We start from the raw sequence: 20,413 nt of genomic DNA, 5'->3' as shown, positions 1-20,413 counted from the left end.
ATTATATAGAGGATTCTTTGTAGTCAGAAAAGCTTTATTGTTTCCAGATTTATTTGTTTCTAATGAACTTTCCCAGTTCCTTCACTTTAAATATGTGACTTCCTACCACATCAGTTTCCAAGTTGATTATTTAGACAGTGATAGAGCTGGATGTTCTCCCTGTGTATGCATGGGTCTCCTCCAGGTACTCCAGCTTCCTCCACTGTCCAGAACGTGACTGTTAGGTTATTGGTTGATGTAAAAAGCCCACAGGTTGTGTGTGGTGGTTTGTTATGAACTAATGACTGCTGCAGATGAGCGCCAGCCGCCCTGGCAGCTCCAAACAATACATGACTGCTTGCTAAACCACAGACACTCAAACGCCTCTCTGGGTTTCATGTTACTCAGCTGATTGAGCGGCTCGTCCATGACGACCATCTGTCCTTCTCCAGTTATAGATTAGAAATGTGATAACATGAAGTCCAAACTGTGGAAATTTAGTGGGGAAAATGTGTGAAATATTGAGCTGAAACATGAACCTGAGAAAATCTGTTCTTGGAGAATCTGTGATTTAAATCCGTGTTGCACCTCAGCAGACTGCAGCATTAGTAGAGCTGTGAGGTTGGATGTTGGAGGATGTATTGATTAGGTTTAAAATGGCCCAGCAGCTGCAGAGGCTTTAAATCTGAGTCTAATTAGCTGATTTCAGTCTTTGTTCAGCTGACAGACGAGGTTCCAGGTTCCTGCTGTCAAACCTGTTCAGAGCAGATCCAGTTCTAATGGAAACGCTGATCATTTTATTATATTAAACACAGAAAATATACATCTAATTAGTTCATTAAAGTCGGTAACTATAAAACTGAACTAAAGAGGTGATGAAACGATGGAACCATGTTCTCAGTGATGAGCTCAGCACCAATAAGGTGTCTCGTCTCTGTAACCTTGGTGATGGGCTGCTGCTGTCTCTGTTCAGACAGATGATCCGTATCTTTAGCAATCGTTTGCAAACATTCGGAGCTCCATGTGGCCCCCAGGAGCCTTCATAGAGGAACAGGAAGGACGTTCAGGCTTGACTCTCATGAACTTTCTAAAAACTCTGCAGGTGGAGAAAATTAATAAGGTTGCAAAGGTTTTTGTCATAGATGCAGTTAGATCTTCTGGTTTCTGTATTAGGGCTGAAACAATCGAATTAATCACTTATTGAAATAATCAACTAATTTAGTAATATATTAATCATTAAATGGAGTATACAGACTTTAAAAAAGGCCAGTTACCGAAAGAATATCACACTCAGGGAAGTAATTAAACTAAAACTGTACACTCTCCTCTCCTGAAACGTTGACAAGTAGATGAATATATATATATATATATATATATATATTCAATTTAAGTTAAAAAATATTTTAACTTATTTTAGGTAAATTTTTTTTTCCTATTTAATTTCATTATTCATTTTAATGTACTTCTAATATTGTATAAAAAGACATAAGTAGTTAAATGAATAATCAACAGAATGTGCCAATTAATAATCAGAATAATTGATTATTAAAGTAATTGTTAGATGAAGCCCTAATATGTTTCTAGAGTTCATTGAATCCTAACAGGTATTTGGTTGCATAGAGCTTTTCCGTCTGGACTCGGATTACCTTCAGCTCATTTTTCTGATATCTTTGCTTCACGCTGTCGTAAAATCTGCTGACGCTGCAGACATCTTGTCTTTGTTTGTCTCTGTGCTCCATTACTGCTCAGCGTCCCCAGAGTGTGACCTCTAATCTGACCATAAGATGTTCTGCAGGCTGACAACACATCCCAGTGGTTTACGCCACTCCTGGTCACCGTGGCAACCAGTGACGCCATGGAAGCTTCCCATAAATCTCCCTGACAGCTCAACGTGGCTTTGGTGCTCTCTGGTGCTCTGCGTCACTGATGTCCTGTTGTGTGTGTGTGCTTGTGGGGGCGTGTGTGTACAGGTGTGTATTGAGACCTACATGTCCAGTTGTCACCAGCGCAGCATCAACACAGCAGTGAGGGCCACCCTGAGCCAGATACTGGGGGACCTGACGTTGCAGCTGCGCCACAGACAGGAGGTCAGAGAGAACACCCCCACACACACACACGCACACACACACACACGCACACACACTCACACACTCACACACACATTTGTTTTAAACAGACCCGTCAGCAACAAAGTGAGCAGTGAGGACCTTGAGGTCTTTCTGCTGCTTTGTCTTCAGTAACACTGATTCCTCTTATTGCTCCGAGGTTCTACATACAGCAGCACAATAAACTTTTTGTTGCTCATCTGGTCAGTTATTTATTTCTTTAAAACTAAACCAAAATGTGAAATTTGTGTGAAAATCTATGTCCATCTTTAATCTAACATCTTTACTCTCAGTAATTGTTGAGTCTCATCCGCTGGTGCTGGTTAAAGACCGGGGGTCAGGCCCAGGTTCAGTGGTTGGAAGGACGACCTCAGATTTAACTGAGTTCATGGTTCAGTCAGTGACGATAAGAATCATCAAGGGAATCATATTTTTGTAGAATAACGGACAGCAGACTTTACACTATGACTCTTTCCACATTGATGAGGATCATCTGACTCTCTAAGGTCATTGTTGAAAAAAGTTTCTTCTAAATATCATTTTTAAAGACACTGATATGAAAACTTAGTCTGATATTTATATCCCATATTAATAATGCAGTGATAATTAAGAATCAGAAATAGTTTATTGATCATGTTCCCAACACTCTCCTCTCCTGAAACGTTGACAAGTAGATGGAAATAAACATCAGTTATTAATATTGGCCCATACTGATAATTTCCCTAATTATTTTAATTAATTTTAATTTTAATTAAGCAAAAAAATCTTCTGATATGTCAACAAGCTTATACCAGACTGGTAAACAATGACAACACAGACTGAGAAATTTGGAGATTAGCAATAAAGAGTATTGAATCGTCAGCATAAAGAAGAACTGTACAGTCCGTTGTAATTGGATTTGCTGCAAGGATTTTGCCAGAGGGTCCAGTAACTGAAAAAGTTCTACTAACAGTTGCTTCTCTGACAAAATGGCTGACTTCTTCCCTTCGTTACCTGTGTTAACACCCACCTGCATGCTGAGATTAGAAACTGATAAACTTACTGCTTTCATCAAGCTGTTCTTGCTGATGATGAGCAGTTTGTCAACACATTTGATCAGAAGCATCTGGTTGATATTTTTCCTCTTAAATCCAGTCATGCTGCATTCATCTTGTAATATTTTGTCATCAGTCAATTTAAAGCATAAAATTAAGCTTTTTTCCCCTTCAATAAGCATGTATTTTCTTTTGCTCCTTAAAATCTCCTTAAAGTCACAAACTCAGTGACCCTCCCTGGTGTTGTGTGTTGCTCTGCAGGGAGCTGAAGGAGATGAGGCGACCGCGCTGCCTCTGCAGAGAAAAGGTACACATCATTCTACACACCTGCTTAGTGAAGAATGAACAGTGTCTGTAGTTTCTACATGAACAGTTTGTAATAGTTGTCCTGGTGTATGGGTCTCTTTGAGGGACAAAATAGATGGACTAAGAAGAGCAGCCATCCAGAAAACATGTTTTATGAACGTAAACATGTGGAGCTACACTTTGGAAACATCTGCAGGATAAAACTTAAACATTTTTCACTTGAAAATTCAAGAAAAGTGAACAACTGGGTGTTTTAGTGCACACCAATACCAGTTAAAGCTTAAAAAAGGAATGTCAATCAATAAATAAGCTGCACAAACTAATTTAGAGATGATTTAAAGCCTCTTTAATAAGCTTCCCTCTGTTTCTGCTCTGTCACCTCACTGGTGTTCTTCCTTCTAAGTAGCTTTAATATTGACTGCATTGTTTTACCCCCATCTGTTAGTCTGGATAAAAGCGTCTGCCAAATGCATAAACATAAACAATAAATAGTGACACATAAGTAAACTGAATGCATGGTTGGAGCCGAACTTCCCCCTCAGGAATGTTAATTTCTTAGAGAGGCAAACGAGGAGGATTAATTAGTTTGTTTTATCACTTAGTGTAAAAGTTGGATGAATGAACTTTGTGTGTGTGTGTGTGTGTGTGTGTGTGTGTATGCAGATGTTTCCCCCACCAGCCAGGCTCTGTGTGAGGACGTGGTGATGGTTCTGACCGTGTTCTGTGAGAAACTGGAGTCGGTGGACAGGTAACGCTGCAGGTGTTCTGTCAGTGACCTCACTTCCTCTCTGTGAATCATTGACCTTTCCTCATTCTCTCCTCCTTTTAGTGACAATCAGCTGCTGCAGCTGCTCTACCTGGAGTGCATCCTGTCTATGCTCAGCAGCTGTCCTCCCACAATGCACCTGTCCAGAGGTTTCACCGACCTGGTGTGGTACGACTCTCTGTATCTGCTGAATGTTTCCTCACATGTTGCAACCAAAGCGAATGCACCATGTTGAAATATAAAGTTACTTCATGTTGGAAGTTAAAGAGAGAAATCTTTTAGAGACAAACATTTTTTATTGACTCATGTCTTGATGTAAATTGACGGCATTTCTTCTTGCAGGAAGCAGCTTTGTCCGTCTCTGGTGGCGATTATGGGAAATCCAGTCAATGATAAAACCATCACTTCTCACCACGGCTACATGGGGGCGCTAGAGAGAGACCGGCTTTCAGAGAGAATCGCTCAAGGTAACGCATTCATCTGTCCATCTGGCCGTTTATCTTCTCACTCGTCTCTAAATGCCAGATTGTTTCCTCTTCCTCTCCCAGGAATCTGTCAGGAAGTGGACTCTTCCAGTGGAGGAGTGTCCGATCAAGGCCGGGGGTCCGGCTGCTCCTCCAGCGCCCCCGCCAGGATTGCGCCGGTGGTGCGGACGGTGTGCTACATCGCAGCAGAGCTGGTGCGCCTGGTGAGCTGCGTGGAGTCGATGAAGCCGGTGCTGCAGTCGCTGTACCACCGGATCCTGCTCTACCCGCCGCCCCAGCACCGAACCGAGGCCATCCGCATCATGAAGGAGGTGATTCCCCATCTGTCCATCAGTTCTCTGCTCACTAAACGAAGGAATGTTAACATCTTTCTGTCCTGGTCAGATTCTTGGCAGCCCGCAGCGCCTCTACGACCTGGCTGGGCCGTGTGTAGCCGAACCTGAAACCAGGAAACGCTCCTTCTCAAAGAGGAAGTCCCACCTGGATCTGCTCAAACTGTCAGTAAACAAACCTGATCCATAGCTTCACTCATGGGATTATATTAGACAAAAGATTATTATCAAGAAAACTAAATGAAAAATAAGCATTTTGAAGCTGGACTCAGTCTGGATGTAATGTTCTGTTTTCAGAGTGATGGATGGGATGACTGAGGCCTGTATGAAGGGCGGCATCGAGGCGTGCTTCGCCTCCGTTTCCTGCGCCTGCGCTCTTCTGGCTGCGTTGGATGACCTGTCGCAGGGTCGCAGCCTCCAGCCTGAACAGGTAGTCATGACACCAAGAGAAAACACAAAGCGAATCTCACAACCGCTTTCTGGAAACTTTGAGTTTGGAGACAAGTTGTCTTAGCAAATATTACCAACAATTGCAATTAATTAAGTTTAATTCAATATATTCTAGTTGCTTTTATGCTGCTGATGAATGGATGGATGGATTTGTAGTAATAATGAATGAAACTAATATAAATAGTAAAAACTAAATAACTATCACTATAGGCTACATTTAAAAGTATAAATAACTATTAAAAGAGGTTCTTGAGGTTTCTGCCTTTCAGGAAGAAGGTTGTGGGTTCAAATCCCAACATGGTGACTTTTTGCATTGAGTTTTGATGTTTCTCTCTGTGCATGTGTTGGTTCTGTCTGGATGGATCAACAGCAGTAAGAGTCGCTGTGTTTCCTCCTGCAGGCTCGGTTTCTCCTCAGACGCCTGGACGACCTGAAGGACGGATCGGAGTCCACCCGGGAGTCCATGGAGATCAACGAGGCCGACTTCAGGTGGCAGAGACACATCCTGTCCTCAGAGCAGCCTCAGTGGGACCCCAGCTCCGCTTCCTCCAACATGGCCGCCGCAGGCGCCACCGAGCGTAGCCCTGACATCAGCATCAGCATCACCACGGAAACGGGACAAACCACCCTGGACTTGGAGATGGGGGACTTGGGTCTGGGTCAGGGACACACGCCTGAGGAGTGTGGCGAGGACGCACGCGTCCATCTGAGCTGTCCCTTTGGAGGCCAGGAGAGAAGCCAACGGGAGCCGGCAGGAGGCGCGGCTCCGAGAGGAGACAGGGCGGAGGGAGGAGGAGGCCGCGGCGTGGAGGCCGAGGGACAGGAGGACAAGGACAGAGGAGTCGTTCCTCCTGACGTGGTGCAGAGGAGCCACGCTCTCGTCTTCCCTGACATCACCAACTTCCTGTCAGTGGACTCCAGGACGCGGTCGCACCATGGGCCAGGGTCCAGGTACAGCGAGAGCAACTTCAGGTACGACTCCGTCAACTTTGGGATTCATTGCTAGGATTTTTCAAACTAAGTAGTTCTCTTTAGCGCCATCTAGTGGCAAACATGACAGAAATATTTAGCGCAAACGTTTTTGTACTCTTGACAAGACAAAACTAAATTTTCAGCAAAGTAAAGGAGTTTGTTTTAAGTCGATAATTACTTATTGATGAAAACGTCCTCGTTCCACTGGCAGATTATTTCACTTATGGGAAAAATAAGTCGTTATTTAGAGTAAAGTAAACTGCCACAACTAGAATTGTTGGCTTGAAACAAGCTCTTCCTCCGTCTTGCTGGAAAGTTATTTGTAAGTTAGTTTTGTCTGATTTCAAGTGTGCTGAGATATTTGCACTAAAACGAGACAAAAATACTTAGGATTTTGTGTGTTTGCAGTTTTTCTAAACAGCTCTGTGGCTGTTTATGATCACTTCCAGCTGCCAGAATAACTGACCAATCAGAACCAGGCTGGTTTGTGATTGGTCTTTATTGCGTCTGTTTTTCTAAGCGTATTAAAAACAAGCTCCTCACCGTTTCATTCATGACTCTGGTTGTCCTGCAGCATGGAAGAGCAGGACTTGTCTCGGACAGAGTTTGACTCGTGCGATCAGTACTCCATGGCTGCAGAGAAAGACTCGGGGCGCTCCGACGTGTCCGACATCGGGTCTGACAACGTGTCTCTGGTGGACGAGGAGCAGCAGACGCCTCGGGACTGCCCGGGCCACCGCTCCCTGCGCACCGCCGCCCTGTCCCTCAAGCTGCTGCGCAACCAGGAGGCGGACCAGCAGAGCGCCAGGCTGTTCGTCCAGTCGCTGGCGGCGCTGCTGCCCCGCCTCCTGGGACTGGCCTCTGCCCAGGAGGTGGACCTGTCGCTGCAGAACTTCTCCTCCACCTTTTGCTCTGGGCTGCAGGCTGGTAAGCGAAGGGAAGAGAGATCAGCAGAGATTCAGTGAGATGATGATGTAGTTTTAGAACAGAACAGACTTTGTTTGGGTTGCTCAGTAACAAACAGCATGTTTACTGACCAGCTGACTGAGCAGCTCTTAGTGTCTCCACTGTTTAATTCAAGCAATCAAATATTCTGGAGGACGAAGTTTAGAGTTCACAGATGATAAAACGAACTCAGCTACTGCAGAAGATTTCTGTGAAGTTAATTATCCGTCATGATTTGTAATGGAAAAACAAATCTTTTAGTTTTTTTACCTTTGGATGTTTGGCCAGAATGTTATGATGGTCCTGAACGTGTGAAATGTTCTTAAACTTTTGGATTTAAATTCCTTTCTCTCACAGTTTCACCTCCTCATGTTCAGTTTATTAATGAAAAACTGGATATTTTTGTCTACTTTCCCTCAGTTTTCTGTTAAATGAGTCCAAGAGACAAACTCAGATGTAAATTCACTCCTATTTATACTATTTGGTCTGAATTTTTCCGGCTCCTTTTTACCTCTTAGATCTCACATGAAACTCAGTAGATGCATCAAAATGACAGGATAACATCAGAAGGTTCCCATTGTCTAAGATACCATTTATATACCATTTATTCTGTATTGATTGTTGGCTTAAATTCTTGTCTGTGTCTCAGTTGATAAAAACAGTGGCCTTGTGAGTGCTTGTCAGGGCTTAAATGAAGTTCTACTGTTTAATAATGAATTTTAAAGTTTGTTGTTTGGCTCTCTAAAGCTAGGTGTTGATGTTTCCTTCGTTCAGGTGGGATTCACTCTCCAGGCTTTGAATTGGGCGACTCTGTGAGCTGCCAGGCTCTGATGAACGCAGACGGTCTCTACCTGGTGTCGTACTACGCTCTGCTGCTCAACCTCAAGCTCTGCTGCTGCGACTACTACAGGCGGAGAGAGCTTCCCCCCGCCCTCAGCCTGGTGAGCAGAGCCACAGCGACAGCTTCTCTCCTGAGGCTCTGCGCAGCTGATGAGCGTTTCCCTTCATGTTCTGCAGAAGGAGTTTGTTCGGCTGATCCAGAGCAGCGGAGTCCTCGTGGTTCTGTGCCAGGCCTGGATCGAGGAGCTTCACCACCAGGTGTTGGAGCGCAACCTGCTGGCTGACGCCGGGTACTGGAGCTCACCAGAAGACCGCACGCTGCCGCTCATCACCATGCTGACAGGTCTCCCTGAAAAGCTGCTTTTCTTATATTCTTCATGCTTCTTCAGACAGAAATCCAACTCACCAGAGAAGAAAACCTCATGTTGGAGAACCCAGTAGATCATAAACCCAGTGTGCTGCAGTTGCATTTTGTTTATAAATTGCAATCTTTGCTATATTTACGGATAATTTTCTCCAGAGGAATCGTGCATCTACACATCCTGCTGGTCTCTGATTGTTTTCCATTTCATTGTATCTCTGTATTTAAGGGACTGAACTTCAAACTGAAGTTCTTACAGTTTTAGAGTTTAGGAATGGGTCAACTGTGGGGAAAAATAAAACATGTATGTAGTGGATTGTTTCCAAAAGACAAATATCTGAATGAATATTTGATGCAAGTTGTTTTTTATTTTTGTCGTCTCAGACATCGACGGCCTGGGCAGCAGTGCTATTGGAGGTCAGATGATCCGGAGGCCGTCCAGCCAATCAGCGCTCAGCTCTGAGAGGCCTGGAAGTGACACAGCGACTGCAGGTCTGTAACTCAAGGCGGACATCTTGGTTAGAGTCATGCATTCATGCTAATGCTTTACTGTGAGGACCAAGAGGCTGATGCTCAGATCTCCTATTGCTGGTTTTGATTGTTTCTCATAAAATTTTACTGTGTTTTGAACAAACAACAGCAAATATCCTGCAAGTTTTTCTGCTGTGGAAGAAAATTACCTTCAACTTAATAGCTGAAGGCTGAACCAAACGTTGGCATTGAAGGCTGGATGAAAAACAAAACTAATAAATAATTAGCTCTGAGATCATTTTCTTTATAAATAAATACTTCATATGTGTTGATATGTAATAGTGAAGTAATATCTTAATGTTGCATTAGATATGTCTAGGGTTTATGTCTTCAGCATATCAGCAATAAATTCCAGCAAAAGAAAACATTCAATAACATGCAGTTTATATTTACTTACTTGAAATTATGTCAAAATTTACAATTTGGACACTGAAAATATAGAAACTTCCATAAAATATCAACAATTAATTTTAAGAAAGTCAGAATATATTTTTTCTTCTCCTGCAACAGCAAATTATCCTAAACTGAACAGTTTTTTTTTTTTAAACAAAATCAGGTGTATTGTTTAAGTATAAGTGATTTTACATGATTACAATGCAGAGCTGGCTGTTCCTGTCTAGACAGAAAGAATAAATATTTGGTTTAATGGATACTTTAATAAATTATGAGGAATAGTTTTTAAATATTGCCAGCTCTTTTTGAATCTGTCATCAGAGATCAATGAAGAAAGCCTACAGAAGAGAGAGATGATAGAAAATAAAAAGATGAAGACAGATATGGAGGAATGAGTCAGTGACTTCATCTGCAGTCCTCTAACACTTTATCTGAAGAGATGTGCATAAAACTGACATGGCACCTGCACTAAAAGTTGCATTAAAACTGTCAGCTTTGCATTATTCAGTAAATAATGATGCTTATGATGATAAAAAACTCCTTTATGTTCATGGCAGCTATTATGTACTTCAATTAAAGTGCTACCACAGAAACTTTAACCTCGTTAACCGTGAGTCACGCCTCATGACATCATCGTTTTTCTTCTCTTCAGGATCAGAAACCAGCTTGTGATGCTAGCTGCAGGTTTCTCTCCCTCCTTTCTTTTTAATCAGGTGCCGTGTTCTCCCGCTTCATCCTCACCGGCGTGTGGAGGAACCTGATTGATGTGCTGTCCACGCCTCTGACGGGCCGCATGGCGGGCAGCTCCAAGGGCCTGGCCTTCATCCTGGGGGCCGAGGGGCTGAAGGAGCAGAGCCAGAGGGAAAGAGACACCATCTGTCTGAGTCTGGATGGCCTGCGGAAAGCCGCCGCGCTCAGCTGTGCGCTTGGTGGGTGAAACCTTTGACCTGTGTCTGCTCTTTCTGCAGAAACAGGGATGGGTGTAATAAATCAAGTTTAAAGACAACCAGGGATTCAGCAGAATGGAGAGCGGTCAGGGCGTTCCTGGACAGCTCTGTCAGGAAAACGTAGCCGGCCAGCGGGCTGAGATTTATGTCTGGATACCACAAGGTCACGAGGAGCACAGCGTTGGTCCTGAAGGCAAGACGGATGGCGTTGTGATGAGTGTGAAGAAGGGTTTGATGTGCTGCTGGGTGCCGGGGCCTGCAGCAGAGTTTCAGACTTAGCTGACTGTTTGTCATTGTTTGGACTTTGTTGCGCTGTCAGGTGCTTCAGAAGGCAGAACTTAGGATTCTTTAACAACTCAAGCAATCAACTGATGTAGAGTCAGAAACAACAACAATAATATCTAAACATCAATTTTTCATACCAGTTTAGCTGCGGAGGATCCCAGGGCTCTGGCGCTTATCTCCTACAGTCAGAGTAAACCCAGAACTGATCACCAGTTTATCACAAGGCAACAGGGGAGATTTAGTGTCATCTGAATAGAAATGACTTATTAATTTTTTTAACAGGAAAATGAATTGAGCCTGTCTCAGTATAATTGCTGTTTTACAACAGCTTCCTGTTCTGCAGACCATAAAAAACACAGAAATACCAATAAAATACAACTTTGTGGTAATAAAATATTTATGACCATATGAAAAGAATGGGTCTGAAAACGCACCCCTGGGGAACTCCATCAGTGACTGAGTGAGTTTGTGTTGTTGCATTAGAAACCTGCTCGGTTCTGCCGGTGAAGGCTGATCTGAACAGGAAGTGATGACGCCTCTGCTGTGGCTGTTCCTGCAGTTTGGAGAATCATCCTCATCTAAAGTTTAAAGGTTTCACTAAAGACCCCAAATCATTGTGTTCTGATCATTTGATAAGATTCAGAGAAGGGTTTTGCTGTGGTCATAAAATATCAGAGATTTTCCTCATTTTTTCTTCATGAATCGTTTTAAAACCTCAGATTATTCAACAGGAGGTTTGAAACTAAATGATGTTTTCTTCTCTTTCTGCAACCATTTTCCTAATATATTGAATGGATTTATACTAACAGCAGGGAGCTTTTAAAGGGATTTTATATTCACACACAGATGACTGTTTTCCTTCCCAGGAGAAAACCTCTGAAGCTAACTTAGTTTTGTTGACTAAGTTAAAATTGTTTCTCAGGTTAATTTTTTTTAGATTTTTGGTTTCTTCCTGTCTGTCAGTGATGGAATATTTCACATTAACCAAACATGGTGAATAATAACCAGAACCAGTTAATTATCACTGAGGAGTCCAGGTTGTAATTATCACAGAAAGATGAATGAATATGAATGAACAGATGGTGTCAAACCTCAGCTGGGTTTCAGTTTCATTTCTGATTCCTAGTTCTACACCAATGGAACAAATACTAATTTTAGAAAACACAATAAAGACATTTTCCTCTTTTGATCTGACCATGAACTGAAGCTGATCATGTTTTTTGGCCGTTTTCCTCTTTCAGGCGTTGCTGCTAACTGTGCATCAGCTTTAGCCCAGATGGCTGCAGCCTCCTGTGTGCAGGAGGAGAAGGAGGAGAAGGTGGTGGCAGAGATGGGAGACGCCATCACACAAGGTACCGAGTATGACAGCGCCATCTGGAGCGTCAAACGTGCACGGATCGTTTTCATTAAAGCAGCTTTGTACAAAAATCCACGGCTTGAAATCCGAAAGAGAAAATTCTCCAAATGAAACGCCTTTAATATAAACTCCTAATTCAGAAATATCAGAGTGAGACGCTAATCTCAATCTGTGTGCATGACTAAGGATGGCTCAGTAAGAAACGGATCTCTACTGACATCTAGTGGCCAATTTGGAAAACAAAGCTGGAAATTTCAGCTAATGATTTGTAAATACATTCAACATCATTTTCCAACTGACTTGACAAATATTTTTAATGAATAAATCATGCAGGGCTGCAGCTCAGTTGTTCTAGTTTTCAGTGTAGCAGAGGGGATCATGTTCATTTAATTTGTTAATTTACTAGGAAATCAGTAAAACATGGCAAAGTGCGAACATTAATTAATCCTTTTTCTGAAGAATATAATCTGTGAAAGCCTAAATAGAAACAGCTGAGTTCTGTTTAACCACCAGTTATTGCTGAGATGCTCCCCAACTATTAGAAAAATATTTAAATATGCATAAACTCCATCATGGGATGCTTCATAAATTTGCAGTAAGAAACACTGATAGATTTCTCTACAGACTGTAAACAAAGTTTTGATGAGAGAAACAAGAAAACATGTTTCACAGCAGAAAAATCATTTGAATTGTTAACACCTGTTTCCACTTTCTACACAATCACAGTTTATGTTTGGGTTTTAAAAATAAACTTAATGGATATGAATTATTTTCCTTCACATATTCATTTGGAGCTGACCAGCCATTTGGTCTGTTAGTGTTCATGTTCAGGAATGTGGATAACTAAAAAGTGGCTGCAATCTGCAATAACAGTAGATTTAAGTAAAAAAAAAAACTTAATTTTCTGTCATTACAGAAAAAAAACACATAACATAAAAATGAAAATAACTGTAAAGACTTTAATAAACTTCAGAGTTTGAATTCTTTTGAGGACCTGACTCCTAAAACTTGTAATAGATCAAATTTCTCATTTTAAGTCTCTTGAATGGAATCCGTTTTAAAACCTTCCTTCATGTGTGGATGTGAGCTGAGCTCAGGTCTACGTCCTGCATGCCTTTGCTCCATCTCTGCCGTCTTGTTGGTGTTGACAGTGAAGCAGCGCGTTGAGCAGCGGCTGGAGCAGATGGGCCGTCCGCAGGGAGTCCGCCTCCACACGGCTCATGTGCTGTGCATGGACGCCATCCTGAACGTGGGCTTAGAGATGGGCAGCCACAACCACGACTGCTGGCCACACGTCTTCAGGTACCAACACCCAAACCTCACCCTGCTGAAGCCGTAAAGTCATAAAGACTCACCACGGTCCGGCTCTGTCTCAGGGTGACGGAGTACATCAGCTCTCTGGAGCACACCCACTTCAGCGACGGCTCCCTGCAGCCGTCCTCCCTGACCACCATCACCCAGCAGAGCCAGCAGGCGGCGGGCGCGGCCGGCGTGGACCTGGGTCTGGAGCTGAGCTGCGATCCGAGCCCCGAGGCGGCCGAGCTGAGCCTGAGCCAGCCGGTCATCCAGCCGCTGTCCATCCAGGAGCTGCTGAAGGAGAGCAGCAGAGGGGGGCGGGGCCTGGACCTGAGGAGCGGCAGCCTGATGATGGGGACCGGCGCCGCCAAGGCCGTCTGCACGCTGTCCACGCAGGCAGACAGGTTGGACCTCGCTCTGAAGAGGCTGTGATATTTTAACCATGTGATGCTGGAGTCTGACTTAGACTGCTTTCATTCTACAGTTGTGATTTCAGTTAAAACACATTTTATTAGTGTGTTTTACAGGTTTATTAATGTATTTATGAGGGTCAAAGTGTCGCATCAAGCATCCACCATGAGGTGCTGTGCTGAAGTACACCCAGCAGGTGGCAGTAGAGTGAATCCTGCTTGGTTCTGTGTATGAAAGTGTTTTTATGTGTACAAGTTATCATAATGCAGATAAATTCATAAAATCAGGTCAGTTTGTGTAACAGTCAGGGAGTTTTCTGAGAAACAGAGTCAAGATTTCAGCTGACGTCCTTCAGTCACGTGCAAAACATTCGACTCAATATGAATGAGCAACACACACACACGAAAACACACACCCACGCCCACACACACACTGTGAAGTGAAGCTGCCTCTGTGAGTGTGTGCTTCTGCTTAGACCAAGGATCATCTCTTATGTAAGCACTTATCCGAGCTGCTTTTGCAGGGAATAAAGAATATTCTCTCTGATCCTCTGGAGCAGATGGACTAAACACATTTCTGATGTGAAAGTTTCGCCAAACAATAGTAAACAGACCAAAAGGCTGTCTTCACACACAGCTGGACCCGTTTCTCTGCATCTTCATTTATGACTCCTCAGTTTAGCAGCTCTTTATGCAGCTGGTCACCAATTATCTGGACATCCTGGTTATGTTGCATTTGCGCCATTTTCAAACTAAACATCTAAAAATAGATTTTATTTTACTAAAAAAGCTGGAGTTCATCAAAGGAAAACTTTGTATTTCTTTGTTTCCAGGTCTGAAGTTCATTGATTAATTTGCAGGTTAAAATATTGAAATGTTTTAATATGAGTTTGGTCTTCTAAGGCATATTTAGGCATCTTTCTGCCATTAAAGAGAAAATAAATGAAGACATTTTTCATAACTCAGTAGTTAATGTTATAGTTTTCCTGTAAAGTTATTCCAAATGGTTTCTGTAACTTAGTTTCTATAAATTTCTGCTTTAAACATCAACACAGTTTGAGTTCAATTCTAAAATACTTTATTAATCTCAGAAGAATAAAATTATTATATACGTTTTTTCAACTAGTTGTTATAGACGCAGAAGGATCTCCTGTAGAGGTCAGTGTTACAGTGGTTTTTATGCAGCCTCTGACTGAAGCCACTGTCTTGTTGTATAAGAGTCTGATGAAGAGGATGATGAAGGTCATCTGTAATGTTCTTCATGTAATTCAGAATCCTTTTCACACCATAATCTCCAGAGATTTGAGATTAGAAAACTTCTAAGAAATTATTATTAAAAACTTGAATTAATTGCATTTACGCCCTTTAGTGAAGAGAACCTTCAGATCTTCCTATTGTCCTTATGATGGTAATGAGTGTGTGTGTGTGTGTTCCAGGCTGTTTGAGGAAGCGGCTACGAAGCTGAACCTGGTCGGTCTGGTCGGCTTCCTGCAGCAGCTCAGGAAAGCTTCTCAGTCTCAACTCTTCAACTCGGCTACAGAGACCGGAGATTACTCTCTGGCAATGCCGGGTAGGAAACGCAACCTGCAAAAGTTCACACACGTTTCTGTCACTTCAGGGAAAATACTCACAGCCTGAGGAGTCAGGAAGAAAACATGGACAGAGACGGTAAAAACATATTGACAAAGAGCCAGGGAAGAAAGTCACCAGGGAAGGGAAGGTCAGAGGTCATTTCAGGTTGTTTCTAGGAGGAAGATATTTCAGAGCTTCCAGTCTGAGTGGACTGGAAATTCAACCAACCAGTCCTGCAGATTCAGCCACGTTCAGAGAAATGATAGAAACCCCTGAGCCCTCCTCCTGAGACTCTACAGGTTTTTAATGGACTAAAAGTTCATAACACAACAATCAGAAAAAACCGAACAAGTGTGGCAGAAGGAGAAAGTTTGAAAACATGGAAACATGAATTAGGTTTGATGAACGGACAAATTTCCTCTGGACAGATGAAACCAAAGATCAGATTACTGTCATTTCTCAAAGTAATGTTAATATCCCAGATAATGATCGACGTAAAGAATAAATAATCGTCTTCAAGCTCAGACTGTCTTGTTGCCATGGAAACCGTCATGATTTTCTCTGGTTGTGTTCAGGAGTAGCCAAGTCGACGTCGGAGCGCCGCAGCGCTCTGCATCTCTACCGTCTGGGAGAGGCCATGCTGAGGATCGTCAGGAACAAGAACCGGCCGTTGCTGCACATGATGAGGGCCTGGAGCGTGGTGGCGCCCCATCTGGTGGAGGTAGGGAACTGCAGCAGAGAGGAACTGGAGATGGTCTTCTGAAATATTGTTTCTGCTCCGATTGTCTCGTTTCTCCTCAATCACTCCGTTAATTACACTGCAAAAACTTAAAATCTTACCAAGTATTTTTGGTCGAGATTCTACTGCAAATATCTTAGAACACTTGAAAATAACTTATAAATAACTTTTCAGCAAGGAGGAGCTTGTTTTAGGTCAATACTTAATATAACAAGACATTATTTCACATATGAGTGAAATAATCTGCCAGTGGAACTAGAACGTTTTCATCAATATTAAGGAATTATTGACTATAACAAACTCCTATATCTTGCTGAAAAGTTACTTATAAGTTAGTTTCGTCTTATTTATTAGCACTACAAAAATACTTTCTAAGATTTTGTGTTTCTGTGGTGATTGATTTATGATTTATTTTGCATTCTGGGGGGTAAAAAATGTTTCGTTTCCAGGCTGCTTGTCACAAAGAGCGCCACGTTTCCCAGAAGGCCGTTTCCTTCATCCACGATGTTCTGACCGAGGTTCTGACAAGCTGGGCGGAGCTTCCACACTTCCACTTCAACGAGGCGCTGTTCAGGCCGTTTGAGCACATCATGCAGCTGGAGCTCTGTGACGAGGACGTCCAGGACCAGGTGAGGTCCGGTCTGGTTTGCCGCAGCACAGGGAAGGTTCCACCCACATGCTCCAACCCGGTCGTCTCCCCCAGGTGGTGACGTCCATCGGGGAGCTGGTGGAGATGTGTTCCCCTCAGATCCTGTCCGGGTGGAGGCCTCTGTTCAGCGCCCTGAGGACCGTCCACAGCAGCAGGGCGGAGACCAAAGACTACCTGCTGGGAGAATACTCCATGGGTAAACTGGCAGACTGGAGACAGACGCTGGTTATCACAGACAGTTTAACAGTTCAGATTATTTCCTCCTGTTCTGGCCTCTCGCTCCATGCAGGGAAATCCCAGGCTCCCGTGTTTGACGTCTTCGAAGCTTTCATCAACACAGACAACATCCAGGTGTTCGCCAACGCCGCCACAGACTACATCATGTGTCTGCTGAAGTTTGTCAAAGGCCTGGGTGGGTTTGGGTTTTTTTTTTATCTCTTCACATTTCCAGACCTACAGGATTTATTCCTGATGGAATCAGAATCCTGCGTTTGCCTGTTTCATGTCTTTGTTCAGAGCAGCTGGGATTAACATTTCTCAGAACTTTCATTTCATTTTTGACCTTTAGATGCGACTGTTGTAATTGTGCATCACTTTTTGCTCGTAATGCCAGTTTTCTGTGTGTTTGTGTGCAGGAGAGGTGGACTATAAGGAGATTGGAGACTGTGTTCATGTGTCCGGGTTCAGCTCCACTGACCTCTGCGTTCCGGCTCTCGACTACCTGCACAAATGTTCCCAGGTAGGACCTCGCCTGTCCTACTTTGTCTGCGTCGCAGCAGTTTGTCGCCTCTCATCAGGTTCTGTTGGGTTCTAGCTGCTGGCTAAGATCTACAAGATGCCGTCCAAGCCGGTGTTCCTGGGCGCCCGGCTGGCCAGTCTGCCCCTGCGGTCACAGGAGCGCTCCGTCAGCAGCGAGGACGGAGTCGACTGCGTCCTGCAAGAGTTCGACGACGACACAGGTGAAGAAGACTTCCTGTTCCTCCTGGTTCGTTTCCTGTTTGGGGTCCAGCTGAGGTTTCCTCTGCGCTGCAGGTTTAATCCAGGTGTGGATCTTACTGCTGGAGCAGCTGACCGCCGCCGTGTCCAACTGCCCCCGGCAGCACCAGCCCCCCACCCTGGAGCTGCTGTTCACGCTGCTCAGAGAGGTCACAGCTGTTCCAGGTGACGCTCAGGAACACAGCAGAACCTCTCTGGCTTTACTGTCTGGTCTACAGAAAACACCTGGAATATTGTTAAATATTCATAAATCTGCATAAAAAACAGACGTTTGTTGGGATTTCATAAAACCTGGAAGTATCAACTGTTCTGTGCCAATGATGCACACCTTGATGACTCAAATATTGCAGCATATGTGTTCAGTATGAAGCAGATGTTAAGGAGTGCAGCACATGGCATAAAATCCATATCTTAAACAATGATGCTTTAAATGCTTTATTGTTCAGGGTTTTACCTTCATGTGTCTCTGCCCTCAGCGGTTTAACAAACTGACCGTTCCACACCACCTGCAGGTCCGGGCTTCGCCATCTTCGCTGTCATCCAGCTGCTGCTTCCTGTAATGTCGCTGTGGCTGCAGCGTAGCCATGGCGACCACTCATACTGGGACGTGGCAGCAGCGAATTTCAAGCATGCCATCGGCCTGTCGTGTGAGCTGGTGGTGGAACACGTCAACAGCTTCATCCACTCAGGTGAATCTCCACCTGTCCTGCCACAGAGCTGATTCTCGCTGACTGAGGTTCTCCTGATGTGATCAGGAGGAAATGGAGCATGACTGATGTCTTGTTTCTTCCTCCTCTCCTCCCTGATTGGACGGTTGTGTTTACAGTCTGGTTGTTTGTTTCTCTCTGCAGACATCGGCTACGAGTCTCTGATCAACCTGATGCTGAAGGATCTGTTCAAGCTGCTGGTGGCCTGCGTGTCTGAACCTGCAGAGACCATCTCCAGAGTGGGCTGCTCCTGCATCAGGTCGGCACTCAGACCATCGTTTTCTACTGGCTTCATGAGTCACAAGAAAATATTTCAATGTAAAATTATTTAGCATCTCTAGCTGTAAAAAGCTAAAGATGCTTGAGTTCTCAGCTTGTCGATTTTGACCTGTGCAGGTCAAACAGTTGGGCCCCATCTGGTCTAAAGGTTTTATCATGAACAGTTGCAGCAGATATTTTGTTCTCTGTCCACTGAGCAAAATTATATATATACTTTATGACAGAAGTTATTATTATTATTTTGTATATCTTCAGAGACATGATATGAAGGTGCCTTTATTAATATAATTTACCTTTAAACAAAATGTCCTCCAGGACAAAGATGGTTGTATAATATGTAAAACCAGTGTGGGAACCATGGAAACCATGGGAACCAGTCATATAGACATGATGTTCTGTCTTGACTCTTAACTGCTTTGCTTCATGTGTGTGTGTCTTTGTGTGTGTTGGTGTGTGTGAAGGTACGTGTTGGTGACTGTGGGTCCGGTGTTCACAGAGGAGATGTGGAGGTTGGCCTGCTGCGCTCTGCAGGATGCATTTTCTGCAACATTAGAGCCTGTGAAGGTACACACACACACACACACACACACACACAAACACACACACCATCAGCTGATACAGATAACAAGGCTGCATGAACTCAGAACTGCATAAGAACAGATTAAACTGACCCAAGACATCTGAAACTGATTGGAGCAAAAAGTATCAGAACTCTTTAGCGACTAATGCTCACATTAGGCTTTCAAACAGAAGTTTAACTCTCCCTCTCTCTTTTTGTTTCTCTCTCTCTCTCTGTTTCTCTCTCTCTCTCTCGTCCTGCAGCTTTTCGTGCCAAAACATTGTTTGGTTTTTTGTTTCATTTTAACGGATTAAAGTCAGAAACCAAAACATTCAGCCTTAAGTAAAAATAAAGCTTCAACAGGCTGAACAAAAGGAGGCATAATGACTTCTTTAAAACATGTTATTGTGAATATCATAATAATGAAGCTAAGTATCAGCCTATCTGTCCAGGCTTCACACTGATGCATACAAGACAAATGAGAATATGAAGACTACAGACAGAATGTATATTATATACTCTCACATTTCAAAAAGCAGCAAGCATCTTACTGCTGCCAGTAAGAATGAAACATCGTTTTTATCTCAGATTTGAACCGAAATGAAAGTTGCTTTGATTTCTTTGACAACATGCAGGAAAGGCTTCATCTGACCCAGAACTAAAACATCAGATGGTACCGAGCTCTCGTGCCTGTTTCATTTGATTAAACCCCAGCAGGCTCGGCTTTATGAGGACTTTGTGTTAATTTGTTGATGACGGCACCTGCTGTGTGTGTCTGGGTTTACTGAGAACATCCTCAGTGAGTCGAACCCCTGCTGATCCACTTCATTCCTGGCTCCGGTTAACATAGAGGGGCTTCAACAGGAATCTGACTCTGGAATATTCCTGCCTGACTGCAGCTAAGCAGCTTTACTGATTAAACCTCCTGTGTGTGTGTGTGTGTGTGGGTGTGTGTGTGTGTGTGTGTGTGGTTCAGAAAGAGAGATGATGACATCTATTGATCCTGCTGTCAATGGCTTTTTTCCTGAATCCTCAACAGATCAAATAATTTTATGTTCACAATAATCAACATGTTCTTAAAAAAATTAAATTAAACACACAAGATGAACTTAAAAAAA

General features: G+C 43.4%; 1 protein-coding gene across 2 annotated transcripts in view; it reads left to right on the top strand.

Annotated features, from left to right (window-relative positions):
- The window catches only part of arfgef3 (ARFGEF family member 3), a 37,961-nt gene that overhangs the window by 10,223 nt on the left and 7,325 nt on the right, over positions 1-20,413 (top strand). For both annotated transcript variants that reach the window (XM_028006955.1, XM_028006954.1), the window contains exons 6-33: positions 1,950-2,066; positions 3,380-3,425; positions 4,088-4,172; positions 4,254-4,358; positions 4,533-4,657; positions 4,739-4,986; positions 5,060-5,172; positions 5,305-5,437; positions 5,858-6,429; positions 7,004-7,356; positions 8,149-8,315; positions 8,392-8,557; positions 8,960-9,067; positions 10,213-10,428; positions 11,973-12,083; positions 13,240-13,390; positions 13,465-13,788; positions 15,231-15,364; positions 15,942-16,087; positions 16,555-16,734; positions 16,809-16,950; positions 17,044-17,166; positions 17,390-17,493; positions 17,569-17,713; positions 17,787-17,915; positions 18,263-18,439; positions 18,602-18,716; positions 19,198-19,300. In XM_028006955.1, the coding sequence (XP_027862756.1) occupies positions 1,950-2,066; positions 3,380-3,425; positions 4,088-4,172; positions 4,254-4,358; positions 4,533-4,657; positions 4,739-4,986; positions 5,060-5,172; positions 5,305-5,437; positions 5,858-6,429; positions 7,004-7,356; positions 8,149-8,315; positions 8,392-8,557; positions 8,960-9,067; positions 10,213-10,428; positions 11,973-12,083; positions 13,240-13,390; positions 13,465-13,788; positions 15,231-15,364; positions 15,942-16,087; positions 16,555-16,734; positions 16,809-16,950; positions 17,044-17,166; positions 17,390-17,493; positions 17,569-17,713; positions 17,787-17,915; positions 18,263-18,439; positions 18,602-18,716; positions 19,198-19,300 (4,638 nt within the window). The remainder of the gene's footprint in view (positions 1-1,949; positions 2,067-3,379; positions 3,426-4,087; positions 4,173-4,253; positions 4,359-4,532; positions 4,658-4,738; positions 4,987-5,059; positions 5,173-5,304; positions 5,438-5,857; positions 6,430-7,003; positions 7,357-8,148; positions 8,316-8,391; positions 8,558-8,959; positions 9,068-10,212; positions 10,429-11,972; positions 12,084-13,239; positions 13,391-13,464; positions 13,789-15,230; positions 15,365-15,941; positions 16,088-16,554; positions 16,735-16,808; positions 16,951-17,043; positions 17,167-17,389; positions 17,494-17,568; positions 17,714-17,786; positions 17,916-18,262; positions 18,440-18,601; positions 18,717-19,197; positions 19,301-20,413) is intronic.

Source organism: Xiphophorus couchianus, chromosome 22 (genome assembly GCF_001444195.1).
Source record: "Xiphophorus couchianus chromosome 22, X_couchianus-1.0, whole genome shotgun sequence".
In the NCBI taxonomy this organism is placed as follows: Eukaryota; Metazoa; Chordata; class Actinopteri; order Cyprinodontiformes; family Poeciliidae; genus Xiphophorus; species Xiphophorus couchianus.
This window is presented reverse-complemented; position numbering and strand designations above follow the sequence as displayed.